General features: G+C 42.0%; 1 protein-coding gene across 1 annotated transcript in view; it reads right to left on the minus strand.

The window, feature by feature from the left end:
* Positions 1-24565, minus strand: part of LOC115175154 (steroid hormone receptor ERR2-like) — an 86635-nt gene that overhangs the window by 30819 nt on the left and 31251 nt on the right. The window contains exon 3 of the mRNA XM_029734381.1: positions 17835-17951. Coding sequence (XP_029590241.1) covers positions 17835-17951 — 117 coding nt within the window. The remainder of the gene's footprint in view (positions 1-17834; positions 17952-24565) is intronic.

The raw sequence follows: 24565 nt of genomic DNA on the forward strand, positions 1-24565 counted from the left end.
GTACCAGATCAATGTGGAGCTATATACAGGGAGTACCAGATCAATGTGGAGCTATATACAGGGAGTACCAGATCATTGTGGAGCTATATACAGGAAGTACCAGATCAATGTGGAGCTATATACAGGGAGTACCAGATCAATGTGGAGCTATATACAGGGAGTACCAGATCAATGTGGAGCTCTATACAGGAAGTACCAGTACCAGATCAATGTGGAGCTATATACAGGGAGTACCAGTACCAGATCATTGTGGAGCTATATACAGGAAGTACCAGATCAATATGGAGCTATATACAGGAAGTACCAGATCAATGTGGAGCTATATACAGGAAGTACCAGATCAATGTGGAGCTGTATTCAGGAAGTACCAGATCAATGTGGAGCTATATACAGGGAGTACCAGATCAATGTGGAGTTATATACAGGGAGTACCAGATCAATGTGGAGCTATATACAGGGAGTACCAGATCAATGTGGAGCTATATACAGGGAGTACCAGACCCAGATCAATGTGGAGCTATATACAGGGAGTACCAGTACCAGATCAATGTGGAGCTATATACAGGGAGTACCAGATCAATGTGGAGCTATATACAGGAAGTACCAGATCAATGTGGAGCTATATACAGGGAGTACCAGATCAATGTGGAGCTATATACAGGGAGTACCAGATCAATGTGGAGCTATATACAGGGAGTACCAGATCAATGTGCAGCTATATACAGGGAGTACCAGATCAATGTGGAGCTATATACAGGGAGTACCAGACCCAGATCAATGTGGAGCTATATACAGGGAGTACCAGTACCAGATCAATGTGGAGCTATATACAGGAAGTACCAGATCAATGTGGATCTATATACAGGGAGTACCAGATCAATGTGGAGCTATATACAGGGAGTACCAGATCAATGTGGAGCTATATACAGGGAGTACCAGATCATTGTGGAGCTATATACAGGAAGTACCAGATCAATGTGGAGCTATATACAGGGAGTACCAGATCAATGTGGAGCTATATACAGGGAGTACCAGATCAATGTGGAGCTCTATACAGGAAGTACCAGTACCAGATCAATGTGGAGCTATATACAGGGAGTACCAGTACCAGATCATTGTGGAGCTATATACAGGAAGTACCAGATCAATGTGGAGCTATATACAGGGAGTACCAGTACCAGATCAATGTGGAGCTATATACAGGGAGTACCAGATCAATATGGAGCTATATACAGGAAGTACCAGATCAATGTGGAGCTATATACAGGAAGTACCAGATCAATGTGGAGCTGTTTTCAGGAAGTACCAGATCAATGTGGAGCTATATACAGGGAGTACCAGATCAATGTGGAGTTATATACAGGGAGTACCAGATCAATGTGGAGCTATATACAGGGAGTACCAGATCAATGTGGAGCTATATACAGGGAGTACCAGACCCAGATCAATGTGGAGCTATATACAGGGAGTACCAGTACCAGATCAATGTGGAGCTATATACAGGGAGTACCAGATCAATGTGGAGCTATATACAGGGAGTACCAGATCAATGTGGAGCTATATACAGGGAGTACCAGATCAATGTGCAGCTATATACAGGGAGTACCAGATCAATGTGGAGCTATATACAGGGAGTACCAGACCCAGATCAATGTGGAGCTATATACAGGGAGTACCAGTACCAGATCAATGTGGAGCTATATACAGGAAGTACCAGATCAATGTGGATCTATATACAGGGAGTACCAGATCAATGTGGAGCTATATACAGGGAGTACCAGATCAATGTGGAGCTATATACAGGGAGTACCAGATCAATGTGGAGCTATATACAGGGAGTACCAGATCATTGTGGAGCTATATACAGGAAGTACCAGATCAATGTGGAGCTATATACAGGGAGTACCAGATCAATGTGGAGCTATATACAGGGAGTACCAGATCAATGTGGAGCTCTATACAGGAAGTACCAGTACCAGATCAATGTGGAGCTATATACAGGGAGTACCAGTACCAGATCATTGTGGAGCTATATACAGGAAGTACCAGATCAATGTGGAGCTATATACAGGGAGTACCAGATCAATGTGGAGCTATATACAGGAAGTACCAGATCAATGTGGAGCTATATACAGGGAGTACCAGATCAATGTGGAGCTATATACAGGGAGTAGCAGATCAATGTGGAGCTATATACAGGGAGTACCAGATCAATGTGGAGCTATATACAGGAAGTACCAGATCAATGTGGCGCTATATACAGGGAGTACCAGATCAATGTGGCGCTATATACAGGGAGTACCAGATCAATGTGGAGCTATATACAGGGAGTAGCAGATCAATGTGGCGCTATATACAGGGAGTACCAGATCAATGTGGAGCTATAAACAGGGAGTACCAGTACCAGATCAATGTGGAGCTATATACAGGGAGTACCAGATCAATGTGGAGCTATATACAGGGAGTAGCAGATCAATGTGGAGCTATATACAGGGAGTACCAGTACCAGATCAATGTGGAGCTATATACAGGGAGTACCAGATCAATGTGGAGCTATATACAGGGAGTACCAGATCAATGTGGAGCTATATACAGGGAGTACCAGATCAATGTGGAGCTATATACAGGGAGTACCAGATCAATGTGGAGCTATATACAGGGAGTACCAGTACCAGATCAATGTGGAGCTATATACAGGGAGTACCAGATCAATGTGGAGCTATATACAGGAAGTACCAGTACCAGATCAATGTGGAGCTATATACAGGAAGTACCAGTACCAGATCAATGTGGAGCTATACACAGGGAGTACCAGTACCAGATCAATGTGGAGCTATATACAGGAAGTACCAGATCAATGTGGAGCTATATACAGGGAGTACCAGTACCAGATCAATGTGGAGCTATATACAGGGAGTACCAGATCAATGTGGAGCTATATACAGGAAGTACCAGTACCAGATCAATGTGGAGCTATATACAGGAAGTACCAGTACCAGATCAATGTGGAGCTATACACAGGGAGTACCAGTACCAGATCAATGTGGAGCTATATACAGGGAGTACCAGATCAATGTGGAGCTATATACAGGGAGTAGCAGATCAATGTGGAGCTATATACAGGGAGTACCAGTACCAGATCAATGTGGAGCTATATACAGGGAGTACCAGATCAATGTGGAGCTATATACAGGAAGTACCAGATCAATGTGGCGCTATATACAGGGAGTACCAGATCAATGTGGCGCTATATACAGGGAGTACCAGATCAATGTGGAGCTATATACAGGGAGTAGCAGATCAATGTGGCGCTATATACAGGGAGTACCAGATCAATGTGGAGCTATAAACAGGGAGTACCAGTACCAGATCAATGTGGAGCTATATACAGGGAGTACCAGATCAATGTGGAGCTATATACAGGGAGTAGCAGATCAATGTGGAGCTATATACAGGGAGTACCAGTACCAGATCAATGTGGAGCTATATACAGGGAGTACCAGATCAATGTGGAGCTATATACAGGGAGTACCAGATCAATGTGGAGCTATATACAGGGAGTACCAGATCAATGTGGAGCTATATACAGGGAGTACCAGATCAATGTGGAGCTATATACAGGGAGTACCAGTACCAGATCAATGTGGAGCTATATACAGGGAGTACCAGATCAATGTGGAGCTATATACAGGAAGTACCAGTACCAGATCAATGTGGAGCTATATACAGGAAGTACCAGTACCAGATCAATGTGGAGCTATACACAGGGAGTACCAGTACCAGATCAATGTGGAGCTATATACAGGAAGTACCAGATCAATGTGGAGCTATATACAGGGAGTACCAGTACCAGATCAAATCACAAGTGTGAACGAATATAATAATGAGCACACAGCAAGGACAGAATATACAATGGCCAGAAAAGGTATGTGTTCCCATTGGAAATACCTGGATTTCTGCATAAATAAGTCGTCAAATTTGATCAGAGCTTCATCTAGGTCACAACAATAGAGAAACTCTCTGCCTAGACTAATATCACACAAACAATTATACGTTTTCATGTCTTTATTGAACACACCGTGTAAACATTCACAGTGCAGGGTGGGAAAAGTATGTGAACCCTTGGATTTAATGACTGGTTGATCCTCCTTTGGCAGCAATAACCTCAACCAAACGTTTTCTGTAGTTGAGGATCAGACCTGCACAACGGTCAGGAGGAATTTTGGACCATTTCTCTTTACAAAACTATTTCAGTTCAGCAATATTCTTGGGAGGTCTGGTGTGAACTAGTCTCTTGAGGTCATGCCACAGCATCTCAAATCGGGTTGAGGTCAGGACTCTGACTGGGCCACTCCAGAAGGCCTATTTTCTTCGGTTGAAGCCATTGTGTTGTTGATTTACTTCTGTGTTTTGGGTCGTTGTCCTGTTGCATCACCCAAATTCTGTTGAGCTTCAATTGGCGGACAAATAGCCTAACATTCTCCTGCAAAATGTCTTGATAAACTTGGGAATTCATTTTTCTGTTGATGATAGCAAGCTGTCCAGGCCCTGAGGCAGCAAAGCAACCCCAAAACATGATGCTCCCTCCACCATAGTTCACAGTTGGGTTGAGGTTTTGATGTTGGTGTGCTGTGCCTTTTTTCTCCACACATAGTGTTTTCTGTTCCTTTCAAACAACTCCACTGTAGTTTCATCTGTCCACTGAATATTTGGCCAGAAGCGCTGTGGAACATCCAGGTGCTCTTTTGTGAACTTCAGATGTGCAGCAATATTTTTTTTTGGACAGCAGTGGCTTCTTCCGTGGTGTCCTCCCATGAACACTACTCTTTTTTAGTGTTTTACGTATCGTAGACTCGTCAACAGAGATGTTAGCATCTTCCAGAGATTTCTGTAAGTCTTTAGCTGACACTCTAGGATTCTTCTTAAACCTCATTGAGCATTCTGCGCTGTGCTCTTGCAGTCATCTTTGCTGGACAGCCACTCCTAGGGAGAGTAGCAATAGTGCTGAACTTTCTCCATTTATAGACAATTTGTCTTACCGTGGACTGATGAACATCAAGACTTTTAGAGATACTTTTGAAACCCTTTCCAGCTTCATGCAAGTCAACAATTCTTAATCTTAGGTTTTCAGAGATCTCTTTTGTTCGAGGCATGGTTCACATCAGGCAATGCTTCTTGTGAATAGCAAACTCAAATTTTGTGAGTATTTTTTATAGGGCAAGGCCGAGGGACTCAACATCATCGCTAGCATGGAGAAGAAGGGTTCCAGTAGCGGCAAGTGTTCCGCCAAGGGCTCTCGCTGACTGCGGAGAGCTCTGAGCATCCCTCCCTTTCACCCCTCCTTCACACCATCCCTTCACCCAGTTTTGAGCCTTTCCTCCCTTGTTCCCTCCATGCAGCTCTAAGCATCAACCTCTCCTTACTTCCCCTTTATCTCTCCCCTCCCCCAGAATCAAAAATATTCTCAGATTAGCTGAGTCCTGACTCCAATTAGCTAGTCATTAGCCTAGGGGTTCACTTCCTTTTTCCAACTTACACTGTGAATGTTTAAATAATGCATTCAATATAGACAAGAAAAATACAATAATTTGTGTTATTAGTTGTTTTAGAGATTTTCTTTCCTCTTAAGGATCCGCCTCTTTTTTTACATTTTTTTTTGCCTGAAATGACAAATCTAACTGCTTGTAGCTCAGGGCCTGAAGCAAGGTTATGCATATTCTTGGCACCATTTGAATGGAAACACTTTGAAGTTTGTGGAAATGAATGTAGGAGAATATAACACATTAGATCTGGTAAAAGATAATACTAAGAAAAAAACATATTATTTTGTTTTTTTGTACCATCATCTTTGATATGCTAGAGAAAAGCCATAATGTATTATTCCAGCCCAGCTGCAATTTAGATTTTGGCCACAAGATGGCAGCAGTGCATGTGCAAAGTTTTAGACTGATCCAACAAACCATTACATTTCTGTTCAAAATTGTGTATCACAACTGTCCCGTGGACGGGACACCGATCCTTAAGCACACAGTGTTTGTCTATTGTTGTGACTTAGATGAAGATCAGATCAAATTTGATGACCAATTTATGCAGAAATTCAGGTCATTTCAAAGGGTTCACATACTTTTTTCTTGCCACTCTATAACAGATACATCTAGCCAGAGAAATAAGTAATTAAGATGAGTTGGCGGTACAACACATGGCATTGTCTTGACACAACCACCTATAGTATCTAGCCACTATATAATATATTGGAAAATAAGTGAGTGACTAGGCTATTCATACCGCCGGTTAAACACATACCTTTAGGACACGCTGATTACTGATTGTCAGCACATTATCCTGGTGTCATGGATATCCGTCAGCTGAGGTCATTTGTCATGACACAAACAATATGAAGCTCTTCAATCAACTGGAAAGCAGAGAAAAAAATACTCCTACCTCCATTCTGACATATACTACAAGCACATGTCTCCTGGGTGTGTGTGTATGTGTGTGTGTGTGTGTGTGTGTGTGTGTGCGTGTGAAAAATACCCATGTCTCCATTCTGACATAAACTACAAGCACATGTCTCCTGGGTGTGTGTGTGTGTGTGTGTGTGTGTGTGTGTGTGTGTGTGTGTGTGTGTGTGTGTGTGTGTGTGTGTGTGTGTGTGTGTGTGTGTGTGTGTGTGCGTGCGTGCGTGCGTGCGTGTGTGTGTGCGTGTGAAAAATACCCATGTCTCCATTCTGACATAAACTACAAGCACAGAGAGCCGACCGGCTGGCACTAACGAGCGACGCCATACCTCCTTGCAAGTTATAATTAAATGACATGTTTTCCATTGAGTCCCGTGACCTTTTACCAGACTGAACTCCAGTGAGCAAGACTCGCTCCTCTCACAGACCAGTCAGGCTCTCTAGACCAGCGACTAGAGGTGAGTTTAACAAGGCTTTCCGTTTTGCTGCGAACGTGTTGCCTAGTGACAGTTTCATGTTGGATGATTTGAATGAACATTCCAAACAGCTGATTTTGGTAAGGATCGCTGTGTCATTTCAGATAATCACACCGTTAATAACTGCTTTTCCCTACACGCTTAGAACAAAAAAGGTGCTATCTACAATCAAGTAGGCTTCTTCGGCTGTCCCCATAGGAGAACCCTTTGAAGAATCCTTTTTGGTTCCAGGTAGAACCCTTTTGGGTTCCAGGTAAAATCCTTTTTGGTTCCCTTTCCACAGAGGGTTCTACATAGAACCCAAAAGAGTTCTCCTTATGGCGACAGCCGAAGAACCCAATAGGAAGTCCTTTTTGTAAGTGTACCGTATCTAATAAAAACACTACCAAGTCACGTTATTAATTTGTTGCAGCAGTTTAGACCCCAAACAGACACGTAGGTTTTGTCAGGAACGCTACCTACTCAGACTGTTCGCTAATGTTTGCGAATGTTTAGCGCTAACACAAAACAAATGGTCGCTAACGTTCACAAACTACTTAGATGCACTATTGTAAAGTGGTTGTTCCACTGGATATCTTAAGGTGAATGCACCAATTTGTAAGTCGCTCTGGATAAGAGCGTCTGCTAAATGACTTAAATGTAAATGTAAATGTACTTCCCTTGTTGAACACACCTCAGGGCTGGCAGCGTTCTGTTTGGCCCACTAGAGAAGCAGCAGCCTGATTGGCTAAGAAACACGGCAATGTCCTCCGTTTTCCATCTTCCAGCTTCCGCAATGATTTTGCCTTCACGCATAACACACACACACACGCACACACACACACACACACACACACACACACACACACACACACACACACACACACACACACACACACACACACACGCACACACAGACACACAGACACACACAGACACACGCACAGTGTAAACCTGACCTTGCATTAAGGAGCCTTTCGCTGGAGATGCAGGCAGCTCTCGCCTCCTCGTCAATTGATGCCTAAATTTAGATGACGTTTTAAAACAGAGGATAGACAGTAGTGGTGTGTGTGTGTGTGTGTGTGTGTTTGTGTGTGTGTGTGTGTGTGTGTGTGTGTGTGTGTGTGTGTGTGTGTGTGTGTGTGTGTGAGTGTGTGTGTTTGTGTGTGTGTGTGTGTGTGTGTGTGTGTGTGTGTGTGTGTGTGTGTGTGTGTGTGTGTGTGTGTGTGTGTGTGTGTGTGTGTGTGTGTGTGTGTGTGTGTGTGTGTGTGTGTGTGTGTGCAGGGAAGTGAGTTGAGGTCACATAGAGGTCATTGAACCCCTTTCCCACACCCCATCTCCTCCCTTCTTCACTTGATGGGCTTTATTCAAACCAACCAGCAACTAGGTTCCCCAGAATGCTTTGCTGTGACCACCGCTAGTGGGGTGGAGAGGCTAGTTAGAGGTCAGTACTAGGGAGGGGTGCTGGACTCCTGTCACCTCTAGTGGAGTGGAGAGACTGGTTAGAGATCAGTACTAGGGAGGGGTGCTGGACTCCTGTCACCTCTAGTGGAGTGGAGAGACTGGTTAGAGATCAGTACTAGGGAGGGGTGCTGGACTCCTGTCACCTCTAGTGGGGTGGAGAGGCTAGTTAGAGGTCAGTACTAGGGAGGGGTGCTGGACTCCTGTCACCTCTAGTGGAGTGGAGAGGCTGGTTAGAGATCAGTACTAGGGAGGGGTGCTGGACTCCTGTCACCTCTAGTGGAGTGGAGAGGCTGGTTAGAGATCAGTACTAGGGAGGGGTGCTGGACTCCTGTCACCTCTAGTGGAGTGGAGAGACTGGTTAGAGATCAGTACTAGGGAGGGGTGCTGGACTCCTGTCACCTCTAGTGGAGTGGAGAGACTGGTTAGAGATCAGTACTAGGGAGGGGTGCTGGACTCCTGTCACCTCTAGTGAAGTGGTGAGGCTGGTTAGAGGTCAGTACTAGGGAGGGGTGCTGGACTCCTGACACCTCTAGTGGGGTGGAGAGGATGGTTAGAGGTCAGTACTAGTGAGGGGTGCTGGACTCCTGTCACCAGCGGGCTGGCAGGAGAGTGTTTAATGGTATGTACCAGGGCCAGGGGGCTGGTGCCAGACCATTGGCTGCCAACGGGCCACCGGTAGATTGACCCAGGCACCTGCCCCTTCATAAATCAGACAACCTGCTTAGCTTAGAGCTCAGGCTTATACCAGCCTCCTGGTGGAAATATTAAATACATTCAGAAACATTCATATCTGCTCTCATAGTTATCTCAGTACCTCGAAGGAGGTGTGGTATTTAGCGCCGATATTTTGTCACAGGGTTATTAACAGGGCTGTGGGTTGTGGTACACGTTATATAACGCGTAGAAGGGTTTATTAGGATAAAGCCGCAGATGGAAAATAGTGTCAGAAATCATTTGATAACAAGGTTCAGTTACATTCAACATGAATGTATGAGAGAATCTGTGTAGAGGATGAGAATCTATGTAGAGGACGAGGGTCTATGTAATAATAATAATCATGTATATAAATGTATATATAAATTCAGAAATGCTCCCACACAATATTACATTATACAATAACACAGTTCTTGTATATTTTCTGTTTAATTAATTCATTTGATAAATACTTTATTATTTGTTTGTGTGAAACTGAAACATCCCTTTCCCTATATCATTTTACACTACATGACCAAAAGGACATCTGCTCGTCAAACATCTCATTCCAAAAATCAAGGACATTAATATGGAGTTGGTCCCCCCCTTTACTGCTATAACAGCCTCCACTCTTCTGGGAAGTCTTTCCACTAGATGTTGGAACATTGCTGCTATAACAGCCTCCACTCTTCTGGGAAGTCTTTCCACTAGATGTTGGAACATTGCTGCTATAACAGCCTCCACTCTTCTGGGAAGTCTTTCCACTAGATGTTGGAACATTGCTGCTATAACAGCCTCCACTCTTCTGGGAAGTCTTTCCACTAGATGTTGGAACATTGCTGCTATAACAGCCTCCACTCTTCTGGGAAGTCTTTCCACTAGATGTTGGAACATTGCTGCTATAACAGCCTCCACTCTTCTGGGAAGTCTTTCCACTAGATGATGGAACATTGCTGTGGGGACTTGCTTCCATTCAGCCATAAAAGCATTAGTGAAGTCAGGCACTGATGTTGGCCGATTAGGCCTGGCTCGCAGTCTGTGTTCTAATTCATCCCAAAGGTGTTCAATTTGTGCACGGACCTCGCATTGTGCACGGGGGGCATTGTCATGCTGAAATAGTTTGCTCTTCCCCAAACTGTTGCCACAAAGTTGGAAACACAGAATCATCTAGAATGTCATTGTATGCTGTAGTGTTAAGATTTACCTTCACTGGAACTAAGGGGCCTGAACCATGAAAAACAGCCCCAGACCATTATTCCTCCTCCACCAAACTTTACAGTTGGCACTATGCATTCGGGCAGGTAACGTTCTCCTGGCATCCGCCAAACCCAGATTTGTTCGTCGGACTGCCAGATGGTAAAGCGTGATTCATCACATCCAGAGAACGTGTTTCCTTCTACAGAGTCCAATGGCAACGAGCTTTACACCACTCCAGCCGACGCTTGGATTTGCGCATGGTGATCTTAGGCTTGTGTGTGGCTGTTTGGCCATGGACACCGTTTCATGAAGCTCCCGACGAACACTTCTTGTGCTGACGTTGTTTCCAGAGGCAGTTTGGAACTTTGGAGTGAGTGTTGCGACCGAGGACAAACGATTTTTACGAGCTTCAGCACTCAGCGGTCCCATTCTGTGAGCTTGTGTGGCCTACCATTTTGCGGCTGAGCCGTTGTTGCTCCTAGACGTTTCCACTTCACAATAACAGCACTTACAGTTGACCGGGGGCAGCTCTAGCAGGGCAGAAATTTGACGAACTGACTTATTGGAAAGGTGGCATCCTGTGACGGTGCCACGTTGAAAGTCACTGAGCTTTTCAGTAAGGCCATTCTACTGCCAATGTTTGTTTATGGAGATTTTCATGGCTCCACAAATCCACTAATTTGAAAGGGTGTCCACATACTTTTGTATATATATTGTATGTATCAATTTTACCTTTATTATTATTGTAAATATCTCCAATGGCAAGACACTCTCAGTACTTGCATTTCACATTGTGATCAGGTCTTGACCTTGATCACGTTGCCAACCTGCTCTGTGTGTGATTGCAACAGTAAACTTAGGGAAACCTCTAGATTCCCTCCCTGACACCACGATCAAAGCCTGAAGTCTGAAAGGGTTGTGCCGCCATTCCATGTAGTGATGTCCTCTTCCTGTTTTAATTGTAACGCTGTCATTTTCAGAGACCCACCTGCCGCCAACCGCAGCGCTCCGCACGCACCTCTCGATCGCTCTCTCTCTCTCTGCTGTGTCCCAAATGGCATCCCACCCCCCCCCCCCTGTATAGTGAACTACTATGACCAGGGGGCTCTCGTCAAAAGTGGTGCATTATACATGGAATAGGGTGCCATTTGTGACAAATCATCTCTCACCCGCTGGCAGTGGTGTTACAGTATCAGAATATCTAGTGAGAGGCTGTTTGCTGGAGCAGGATGGCAGAGTCAGATTCCCTTCACACTCTGATTGTCTGCATCAAGGGCTTAGGCTGGTCCACGACAGACAATACCTGCTGATTATCCCCTTCAGCGCAAAATAATAGGTTGAGCTTTATTTCTGAAGCAACTTTTTGTTTGTTTTTGTCCGGGTGTCAAAACTGCGACACTTTCCGTTGGGACGGATGGATGGAGACATCAGACTAGCGAGAGAAAAAACAAGGAGGGAGGATGTATGAATGAATGGACACTGGTTTGGTTATACATAAGGGTGGTTACGACAGAACAATGGCAGACCTGTGGTAGTTATGCCTAGTTGTTTGTTGTTGTTGATAGACACACACAGCTATGTTGATAAATGTGAGTTATTAGGCCTACTGACGAACAGCTACCAGGAACCTGACACACGATCTGGCTCCACATAACTACACAGTATGTCTGTCGGCTTGTCGGCTGCTTCCATGACATAGTTTCATACGGAACGGGAAAGCGTTGACAGTGGTGTATAATTACGGTGTCTGTGATAGGGTATATTGTGTGTCCTATTCCCTATATATATATTTGTATTTATTAGGGGTTCCCATTAGCTGTTGCCAAGGCAGCAGCTACTCTTCCTGGGGTCCGGCAAAATGAAGGCAGTTTATACATTTTTAAAAACATCACAATACATTCACAGAATTCACAACACACTGTGTGCCCTCAGGCCCTTACTCCACCACTACCACATATCTACAGTACTAAATCCATGTGTACGTGTGTGTATAGTACACACGTTATCGTGTGTGTGTGAGTGCATGTACGCATGTGCGGGGTGGCAGGTAGCCTAGTGTTTAGAGCGTTGGACTAGTAACCAAAAGGTTGCAAGATCGAATCCCTGAACAAGGCAGTTAACCCACTGTTCCCCGGTAGGCTGTCATTGAAAATAAGAATTTGTTCTTAACTAATTTGCCTAGTTAAATAAAGGTAAAATTAAAAAAATGTGCCTATGTTTGTGTTTCTTCACAGTCCCTGCTGTTCCATATAGTGCACAACTTTTGACCAGCGCCCATATCTGGAATGTAAAAGCAGTGCACTATATAGGGGATAGGGTACCACTTCACACAACTGAATGAATGCCTATCAGAATCTATCTAGACCAATCCATTGAAAATCAACCACCCAAATGAAATGTGTTTATTTGGTCCTGTGTGGCTCAGTTGGTAGAGCATGGTGTTTGCAACGCCAGGGTTGTGGGTTCAATTCCCACGGGGGACCAGTATGGAGAAAAACATTTACTACTGTAAATCGCTCTGGATAAGAGTGTCTGCTGAATGACTAAAATGCAAATATACTGTACTCCACATACTTTAATGGGCCAACTTCTATCTCTGTTCCAACCTGTCTACCTATTTGTAAACCTTTACTTGTAAATCCAGAACCTCTCCAGGGGAACTGTAACAGGAAATGAACATTAACACAAACAGGAAGTGACTTGGGATGTTCGGGAAAACATTTTAATGGATCAATACGCTTGGAGAGAGCCAATAGAGAGAGACAGAGAGGAGTGAGAAAGGTGAGAGAGGAGAGAGAGGGGGGAGAGAGAGAGAGGGGGGGAGAGAGGAGAGAGATAGAGGGGGAGAAAGATAGAGAGAGAGGAGATAGATAGAGAGATAGAAGGGGAAAGAGAGAAGAGAGAGAGAGGAGAGAGAGAGAGAAAATACAAACCTTCCAACCCAAAAGGCCTGTGGTATTGATGGTATGCTAAATGAAATGATAAAATATACAGACCACAAATTGCAATTGGCTATACTTAAACTTTTTAACATTATCCTCAGCTCTGGCATCTTCCCAATATTTGTAACCAAGGACTGATCACCTCAATCCGCAAAAGAGAAGACAAGTTTGACCCCAATAACTATAGTGGGATATGCGTCAACAGCAACCTTGGGAAAATCCTCTGCATTATCATTAACAGCAGACTCGTACATTTCCTCAGTGAAAACAATGTACTGAGCAAATGTCCAATTGGCATTTTACCAAATTACCATACGACAGACCACGTATTCACCCTGCACACCCTAACTGACAAACAAACAAACCAAAACAAAGGAAAAGTCTTCTCATGCTTTGTTGATATCAAAAAAGGTTTAGTCTCAATTTGGCATGAGGGTCGGCTATACAAATTGATGGAAAGCAGTGTTGTGGGAAAAACATACGACATTATAAAATCTACTTACACAAACAACAAGTGTGCGGTTAACTTCTCTAGGGTAGGGGGCAGTATTTTGACGTCCGGATGAAAGGCGGGCCCGTAGTAAACTGCCTGCTACTCAGGCTCAGAAGTTAGGATATGCATATTATTAGTAGCTTTGGATAAAAAACACTCTGAAGTTTCTAAAACTGTTTGAATGATGTCTGTGAGTATAACAGAACTCATATGGCAGGAAAAAACCTGAGAAAAATCCAACCAGGAAGTGTGGAAATCTGAGGTTTGTAGTTTTTCAAGTGATTGCCTATACAGTATAGAGTGACTTAGGGTTCATTTTGCACTTCCTAAGGCTTCCACTATATGTCAACAGTCTTTAGAAGGTTGTTTCATGCTTCTACTGTGAATAGGGAGAGAACAAGAGCTCCTGGAAGTAGATGAGTGAGAAAATGACATGAGCTCAGAGGCGCGCGCTCATGTGAGAGTTAGCTGTGTTCCTTTTCTTTTTTGAAGATATTGGAATTGTCCGGTTGGAATATTACTGAAGATTTATGATTAAAACATCCTAAAGATTGATGCTATACATCGTTTGACATGTTTCTACGAACGTAAATATAACTTTTTTTGACTTTTCGTCGTGACATTTCACGCGTGCTTCCTGCATTTGGAGTAGTGGACTAAACGCACAAACAAAATGGAGGTATTTGGACATAAAGATGAACTTTATCGAACAAAACAAACATTTATTCTGGAACTGGGGATTCGTGGGAGTGCATTCTGATGAAGATCATCAAAGGTAAGTGAATATTTATAATGTAATTTTTGTCATTTCTGTTGACTCCAAAATGGCGGGTATCTGTATGGCTTGTTTTGATATCTGAGCGCTGTACTCAGATTATTGCAAATTTTGCTTTCGCCATAAACTTGTTTGAAATCTGACACAGCGGTTGCATTAAGGAGAAGTGTATCTATAATTCTTTGAATAACTGTTGAATATTTTATCAAGGTTTCTGATGAGTATTTCTGTAAATTGATGTGTTCATTCACCGGAAGTTTTGGGAGGCAAAACATTTCTGAACATTACACGCCAATGTAAAATGGGGTTTTTGGATATAAATATGAACTTTATCGAGCAAAACATCCATGTATTGTGTAACATGAAGTCCTATGAGTGCCATCTGATGAAGATCATCAAAGGTTAGTGACTAATTTTAGCTGTATTTCTGGTTTATGTGACGCCTCTCCTTGCTTGGAAAATGGCTATGTGGTTTTTCTTGTCTCGGCGCTGTCCTAACATAATCTAATGTTATGCTTTCGCCGTAAAGCCTTTTTGAAATCGGACAACGTGGTTGAATTAACGAGAAGTGTATCTTTAAAATGGGATATAATAGTTGTATGTTTGAGAAATTTGAATTATGAGATTTTTGTTGTTTTGAATTTGCCGCCCTGCTATTTCACTGGCTGTTGAATAGTGTCCCACATACCCCAGAGAGGTTAAAATTGGCAAAAAACACACATTTCTTTCCACATGGGGCTCTTCAACATGTATATAAACGAATTGGCGAGAGAGACAGAGAGAGAGAGAGAGGGCCACTAGAACAGTCTGCAGCACCCTACTAAAATCTGAGGTCAAATGTCTGCTGTTTGCTGATGATCTGGTCCTTCTGTCCCCAACCAAGGAGGGCCTACAGCAGCACCTCAATCTTCTGCCCAGATTCTGTCAGACCTGGTGTTCCAAAAAGCGTCCAGTTGCCAGGACCACAAATACAAATTCCATCTAGACACCGTTGCCCTAGAGCAGACAAAAATATATACGCACCTCGGCTTAAACATCAGCGCCACAGGTAACTTCCACAAAGCTGTGAACGAGCTGAGAGACAAGGCAAGAAGGGCCTTCAACGCCATCAAAAGACATAAAATTCTACAAACAAATTAGGATCTGGAAAAAAGTACTTGAATCAGTTATAGAACCCATTGCCCTTTATAGTTGTGAGGTCTGGGGTCAGCTCACCAACCAAGAATTCACAGAATGGGACAAACACCAAATTGAGACTTTGCATGCAGAATTCTGCAAAAAATATCCTCTGTGTACAACGAAAATCACCAAATAATACATGCAGAGCAGAATTAGGCTGATACCCGCTAATTATCAAAATCCAGAAAACACAATTAAATTCTACAACCATCTAAAAGGAAGCGATTCCCAAACCTTCCATTACAAAACCATCACCTACAGAGAGATGAACCTGGAGAAGAGTCCCCTAAGCAATCTGGTCCTGGGGCTCTGTTCACAAACACAAACAGACCCCACAGAGCCCCAGGACAGCAACACAATTAGACTCAATCAAATCATGAGAAAACAAAAAGATAATTTCTTGACACATTGGAAAGAATTAACAAAAAAACATAGCAAACTAGAATGTTTTTTTGCCCTAAACAGAGAGTACAGAGTGGCTGAATACCTGACCACTGTGACTGACCCAAAATTGAGGAAAGCTTTGACTATGGACAGACTCAGTAAGCATAGCCTTGCTATTGAGAAAGGCCGCCGTAGGCAGACCTGGCTCTCAAGAGAAGACAGGCTATGTGCAACACTGCCCACAACATGAGGTGGAAACCGAGCTGCACTGCCAAATGTATGACCATATTTTTTGACCTGACGAAGATCCATTTCGGATGGAAACATTGTCAATAAACGGTTGAATTGGGAGCTTTAACAGTGTGCATAGCCCTTCTTGTTCTCTACCACCAAGACACACCCATCTGTCAGAACCTTGTTCTGATTGCACAGACCCACAAAGAATAAAAAAATATATATATTCAAATTTTGATAAATTCCAATATCTATTGAGGTGAAGTACCACAGTGTGCCATCACAGCAACAATATATCTGACCAGTTGCCACAAGAAAAGAGCAATCAGTGAAGAACAAACACCATTGTTAATACAACCCATATTTAGATTTATTTTCCCTTTTGTACTTTAACTATGTGCACATCGTTACAACACTGTATATAGCCATTATATGACATTTGAAATATCTATATTCCTTTGTAATGTTTACTGTTCATTTTTTATTGTTTATTTCACTTTTGTTTATTATCTATTTCACTTACTTTAGCGATGTAAACACATGTTTCCCATGCTAATAAAGCCCCTTTGAATTGAATTGAGAGAGAGACGGGGTCCTGAGGAGAAAGGTCTCATGGGGAATACTGTTACACATTTCCTCTGTCCCTCAGTCAGACTGTATAGAGGTAGGGAGGGATGGGCCTCCTCAGCAGAACAGATAACCTGCCGGGCCGTACTGGGCCTAGAGAGGCTGTATAGAGGTAGGGAGGGATGGATCTCCTCAGCAGAACAGATAGCAGGCTAAGAGATGATGTCATCGGTATCTCAATAGCTGCAGCTTGCCTTCCTATAATACCCTTTTGGAACTTCTGAAAATATCATCCCGTTCGTATACAGGGAATACTTTTGACAACAACCCTTTGACTGACCAAACAACTGAAAAAAAGGATGGACAGACAGCAATAGAATGCGAAAGAAGCAGAGAGAGAGAGAGACAGAGACAGAGAGAGACAGAGACAGAGACAGAAAGAGAAAGAGAGACAGAGAAAGAGAGATAGAGAGACAGAGAGATACAGAGACAGAGAGAGGCAGAGAGATACAGAGACAGAGAGATACAGAGAGATACAGAGACAGAGAGATACAGAGACAGAGAGAGACAGAGACAGAGAAAGAGAGATAGAGAGACAGAGAGATACAGAGACAGAGAGAGGCAGAGAGATACAGAGACAGAGAGAGACAGAGACAGAGAGAGACAGAGACAGAGAAAGAGAGATAGAGAGACAGAGAGATACAGAGACAGAGAGAGACAGAGAGATACAGAGACAGAGAGAGACAGAGACAGAGAGAGACAGAGAGATACAGAGACAGAGAGAGACAGAGAGATACAGAGACAGAGAGAGACAGAGAGATACAGAGACAGAGAGATACAGAGACAGAGAGAGACAGAGACAGAGACAGAGAAAGAGAGATACAGAGACAGAGAGATACAGAGACAGAGAGAGGCAGAGAGATACAGAGACAGAGAGAGGCAGAGAGATACAGAGACAGAGAGAGACACATGGTTAGAGGGATGTGGACTCACCCTCCTTGAGCATGCCCACTTTGAGACACTTCATGAAGCGACAGGCCTGGCAGGACTTGCGTCTCCTCTTGGTGATTTGACAGTCGTTAGTGGCTGGACAGCTGTACTCTATGTTCCCTGGGGAGAGAGTAGAGAAGACCATGGTTAGTGGCTGGACAGCTGTACTCTATGTTCCCTGGGGAGAGAGTAGAGAAGACCATGGTTAGTGGCTGGACAGCTGTTCTCTATGTTCCCTGGGGAGAGAGTAGAGAAGACCATGGTTAGTGGCTGGACAGCTGTACTCTATGTTCCCTGGGGAGAGAGTAGAGAAGACCATGAAGACCACTCAAGAGATCATTCTGTTTTTCTTAACTTTTGTTATCTATAATGATACATTTTCAAAACATTACCAAATATTATGTATTTGATCCCTTCATACCCCGCTGCATTAGTCTCTGACATATTCTGTTCTTTTAATTTAGCTCTTAATTTCATTCATATCTATCTTGATTTCATATTTGCATAGAAACGTTTTGTGTTTGATCTTTTTCACCTTGTATTATTGTATTAATTAAGCAATGCATCGCGTGTAAGCAACGTGCTCTATAAATAAAGTTTAATGGAATTCGATTTGACATCACAATGAATAATAGAGCCAACTATTTAACGTAAATGGAAGTAAAGTTTCAAATTGAACGTAATCAAACTCAGGCTTCCTCTATGACCATCTCTCTTTCCATTACAATAGTAGCAGTTGATTATCTTTCTTTCCATTACAATAGTAGCAGTTGATTATCTCTCTTTCCATTACAATAGTAGCAGTTGATGATCTCTCTTTCTGTTGCAATAGTAGCAGTTGATTATATTTCTTTCCATTACAATAGTAGCAGTTGATTATCTCTCTTTCCATTACAATAGCAGGAGTTGATTATCTCTCTTTCCATTGCAATAGTAGCAGTTGATTATCTCTCTTTCCATTACAATAGTAGCAGTTGATTATCTCTCTTTCCATTACAATAGTAGCAGTTGATTATCTCTCTTTCTGTTACAATAGTAGCAGTTGATTATCTTTCTTTCCATTACAATAGTAGCAGTTGATTATCTCTCTTTCTGTTGCAATAGTAGCAGTTGATGATCTCTCTTTCCGTTAGAATAGCAGCAGTTGATTATCTCTCTTTCCGTTACAATAGCAGCAGTTGATTATCTCTCTTTCTGTTACAATAGTAGCAGTTGATTATCTCTCTTTCCGTTACAATAGCAGCAGTTGATTATCTCTCTTTCCGTTACAATAGCAGCAGTTGCCTACAAAACAAACTGAGTACATGCTGTAGATTTCAGGCAGCTGCCATTTCAAGAAAAGTAATTCCATCCTCAAACCCCCTCTACATTAAAGACCCAGACCAAGACCAGACCCGACTAGACCCAGACCAGACCAGACCCAGACCCAGACCCAGACCAGACCCAGACCAGACCAGACCCAGACCAGACCCAGACCAGACCAGACCAGACCAGACCCAGACCAAGACCAGAACCAGACCAGACCAGACCAGACCCAGACCAGACCCAGACCCAGACCAGACCAGACCCAGACCAGGACCAGACCCAGACCAGACCCAGACCCGGACCAGACCAGGACCAGGACCAGACCCAGACCAGACCCAGACCAGAACCAGACCCAGACCCAGACCAGACCCAGACCAGACCCAGACCCAGACCAGACCAGACCCAGACCCAGACCCAGACCAGACCCAGACCAGACCCAGACCCAGACCCAGACCAGACCAGACCCAGACCAGACCCAGACCAGGACCAGACCCAGACCAGACCTATTGTTATTATTGCCAGTCTAAAGGGCCCGTCTGTATCCTGTCATGTAGCAAAGCCGCTCGATGCATTATTCAAGTCCGTCTCTCTCTGCAGTTTCATTGGAGAATAATTCCACTGCATTATAATTATGCACCCTCCCTAAACGTCCAGGACACCAGACGTATCCGCGGTAACAGAAGGATGAGGCCTGTTGTTTACTTCCTTTGTGTGCATTGAGAGATCCAGTTGAAGGATAATACGTACTCTGTGGAAAAAACATGACCTCTATTCAGACAGAAACAGTCGATGACAAAACTCTCATCAAAGACCAGGAATAATCCCTTTTGATTAAATGTTTTTAAATGACATTCTGTAACACTAAAGATGCATTAAGGACAGCTAAAAACAGCCAGCCAGGTGCTGTGTGTGTGTGTGTGTGTGTGTGTGTGTGTGTGTGTGTGTGTGTGTGTGTGTGTGTGTGCGTGTGGGGCAGGTCTGCTGGTGCCTCCCAGGTCTGGTGGAGGAGAAGGTCCAACATTCCTCAGGATCACGTCATAGTGTCAGCGCGGTCATATGAACAGCGTGTGGACTGTGGCTCAATGCCAGGATGTTGGCAGAACCTCCATGCCGTAACGTTTGGGGTTAGTAAAAAATGATTTACAGTTAGTTTAGAGTTTCTCAACTCCAGTCCTGCCGAAATGCATGGCTGTATGTTTTCTCCAAAGCTCAGCTCTACCACACTTGATTCAGCTAATCAACACTTGTCGACTTTGATCTAGTGTAATACATATTTCTGAACGGTGTTGTTTATAACTATCAGAAATCATTTGTAGGCACTGAAACTTGATGCAATTCTCATAACTGTAAGAACAATGTCGTTAGCGCTACAATGATATTGATTACTGCATTGTTTGTTTAAGAGTTTGCAAGAAAAGCATTTCACTATACTTGTGCACGTGACATTAAAAACTTGAAACTGTTAAAATAATAATGTCACAATTGGGAGAATTTTTAATTGTTTTATTTTATCTTTATTTAACTATGCAAGTCAGTTAAGAACAAATTCTTATTTTCAATGACGTCCTAGGAACAGTGAGTTAACTGCCTTGTTCAGGGGCAGAACGACAGATTATTACCTTGTCAGCTCGGGGATTCAATCTTGCAACCTTCGGTTACTAGTCCAACGCTCTAACCACTAGGCTACGCTGTCAAAACTGTAGTAATAATGTCATAACTGTAGTAATACTGCTATAACTGTAGTAATAATGCTATAACTGTAGTAATACTGCCATAACTGTAGTAATAATGCCATAACTGTAGTAATAATGTCATAACTGTAGTAATACTGCTATAACTGTAGTAATACTGCCATAACTGTAGTAATACTGCCATAACTGTAGTAATAATGCCATAACTGTAGTAATAATGCCATAACTGTAGTAATAATGCTATAACTGTAGTAATAATGCTATAACTGTAGTAATAATGCTATAACTGTAGTAATAATGCCATAACTGTAGTAATAATGCTATAACTGTAGTAATACTGCTATAACTGTAGTAATAATGCCATAACTGTAGTAATAATGCTATAACTGTAGTAATACTGCTATAACTGTAGTAATAATGCCATAACTGTAGTAATAATGCTATAACTGTAGTAATAATGCTATACCTGTAGTAATAATGCCATAACTGTAGTAATAATGCCATAACTGTAGTAATAATGCTATAACTGTAGTAATACTGCCATAACTGTAGTAATACTGCCATAAATGTAGTAATAATGCTATAACTGTAGTAATAATGCCATAACTGTAGTAATAATGCCATAACTGTAGTAATAATGCTATAACTGTAGTAATAATGCCATAACTGTAGTAATAATGCCATAACTGTAGTAATAATGCTATAACTGTAGTAATACTGCCATAACTGTAGTAATACTGCCATAACTGTAGTAATAATGCTATAACTGTAGTAATACTGCCATAACTGTAGTAATACTGCCATAACTGTAGTAATAATGCTATAACTGTAGTAATAATGCCATAACTGTAGTAATAATGCCATAACTGTAGTAATAATGCTATAACTGTAGTAATAATGCCATAACTGTAGTAATAATGCTATAACTGTAGTAATAATGCCATAACTGTAGTAATAATGCCATAACTGTAGTAATACTGCCATAACTGTAGTAATAATGCCATAACTGTAGTAATAATGCTATAACTGTAGTAATAATGCCATAACTGTAGTAATAATGCTATAACTGTAGTAATAATGCCATAACTGTAGTAATAATGCCATAACTGTAGTAATACTGCTATAACTGTAGTAATAATGCTATAACTGTAGTAATAATGCCATAACTGTAGTAATAATGCCATAACTGTAGTAATAATGCTATAACTGTAGTAATACTGCCATAACTGTAGTAATACTGCCATAACTGTAGTAATAATGCTATAACTGTAGTAATACTGCCATAACTGTAGTAATACTGCCATAACTGTAGTAATAATGCTATAACTGTAGTAATAATGCCATAACTGTAGTAATAATGCCATAACTGTAGTAATAATGCTATAACTGTAGTAATAATGCCATAACTGTAGTAATAATGCTATAACTGTAGTAATAATGCCATAACTGTAGTAATAATGCCATAACTGTAGTAATACTGCCATAACTGTAGTAATAATGCCATAACTGTAGTAATAATGCTATAACTGTAGTAATAATGCCATAACTGTAGTAATAATGCTATAACTGTAGTAATAATGCTATAACTGTAGTAATAATGCCACAACTGTAGTAATAATGCCATAACTGTAGTAATAATGCCATAACTGTAGTAATAATGCTATAACTGTAGTAATACTGCCATAACTGTAGTAATACTGCCATAACTGTAGTAATACTGCCATAACTGTAGTAATACTGCTATAACTGTAGTAATACTGCCATAACTGTAGTAATACTGCCATAACTGTAGTAATACTGCCATAACTGTAGTAATACTGCTATAACTGTAGTAATACTGCTATAACTGTAGTAATAATGCCATAACTGTAGTAATACTGCCATAACTGTAGTAATAATGCCATAACTGTAGTAATAATGCCATAACTGTAGTAATAATGCTATAACTGTAGTAATAATGCCATAACTGTAGTAATAATGCCATAACTGTAGTAATAATGCTATAACTGTAGTAATACTGCCATAACTGTAGTAATACTGCCATAACTGTAGTAATAATGCCATAACTGTAGTAATACTGCTATAACTGTAGTAATACTGCCATAACTGTAGTAATAATGCTATAACTGTAGTAATAATGCTATAACTGTAGTAATAATGCTATAACTGTAGTAATACTGCCATAACTGTAGTAATAATGCTATAACTGTAGTAATAATGCTATAACTGTAGTAATAATGCCATAACTGTAGTAATACTGCTATAACTGTAGTAATAATGCTATAACTGTAATAATGCTATAACTGTAGTAATAATGCTATAACTGTAGTAATAATGCTATAACTGTAGTAATAATGCTATAACTGTAGTAATAATGTCATGATTCAAACCAATATAATAAAGTAAGATGATGCAGGGAAAAACAGGCAATAATATTAACATGAAATCTAACAGAGTATCCTCACATATCACCTTAATGTATCAGCTTGTTTCTTAAGGTTGTAATACACCCTTACTTCAATCAGCTCTCCTGTCAACCTTTTTATCCCCTCAGAGGACGTTCTTCTCTCTCCGGCCCTCTTCTACCCTTCCTTAACCTCTCTTCTTTTCCTCTAAATGTTGATATATTATTATGCAATGCTGTGCTCCACCTTCTCATCCCCACTCTAGCTGGACCTCTCCTTGTCCTCCACCATCCCTACTACCAATCCATTAGGAAGGAGGGCCTCTCCTTTCAACCGGTGCCAAGAATGTCTCTTTCTCTCTCTCATCTCTCTCTCCTCATCGCACTCTCTTTCTCTCCTCCCCCTCTCTCTCTCTCTTTCATCATCTGCCTCTCTTTCCTCATCTCTCTCTCTCTCTCTCTCTCTCCCTCATCTATCACTCTCTCCCCTCTCTCTCCCCCCCTTCTCTCTCCCCGCCACTCTCCCCACTTCTCTCTCTCTCTCTCTCTCTCTCTCTCTCTCTCTCTCATCTATCACTCTCTCTCCCCCCTTCTCTCCCCCCTTCTCTCTCCCCCCTTCTCTCTCCCCCCTCTCATCTATCACTCTCTCTCCCCCCTTCTCTCCCCCCTTCTCTCTCTCCCCCTCTCTCTCTCTCTCTCATCTATCACTCTCTCTCCCCCTCTCTCTCTCTCCCCCCCCTCTCTCTCCCCCTTCTCTCTCTCCCCATCTCTCTCTCCCCCTTCTCTCTCTCCACCCCTTCTCTCTCTCCCCCCTCTCTCTCTCCCACTTCTCTCTCTCCCCCCCTCTCTCTCTCTCTCTCTCTCATCTATCGCTGTTATTACTGTTATTACTGTTATCACTGTTATCACTGTTATCACTGTTATTACTGTTATCACTGTTATCACTGTTATCACTGTTATTACTGTTATCACTGTTATCACTGTTATCACTGTTATTACTGATGTCACTGTTATCACTGTTATCACTGTTATCACTGTTATTACTGTTATCACTGTTATCACTGTTATCACTGTTATTACTGTTATCACTGTTATTACTGTTATCACTGTTATCACTGTTATTACTGATAACACTGTTATCACTGTTATCACTGTTATCACTGTTATTACTGTTATCACTGTTATTACTGTTATCACTGTTATTACTCATAACACTGCTATTACTGTTATCACTGTTATTACTGTTATCACTGTTATCACTGTTATTACTGTTACCACTGTTATCACTGTTATTACGGTTATCACTGTTATCACTGTTATTACTGTTATTACTG

The sequence above is a fragment of the Salmo trutta genome, chromosome 35, assembly GCF_901001165.1.
Source record: "Salmo trutta chromosome 35, fSalTru1.1, whole genome shotgun sequence".
Lineage (NCBI taxonomy): Eukaryota > Metazoa > Chordata > Actinopteri > Salmoniformes > Salmonidae > Salmo > Salmo trutta.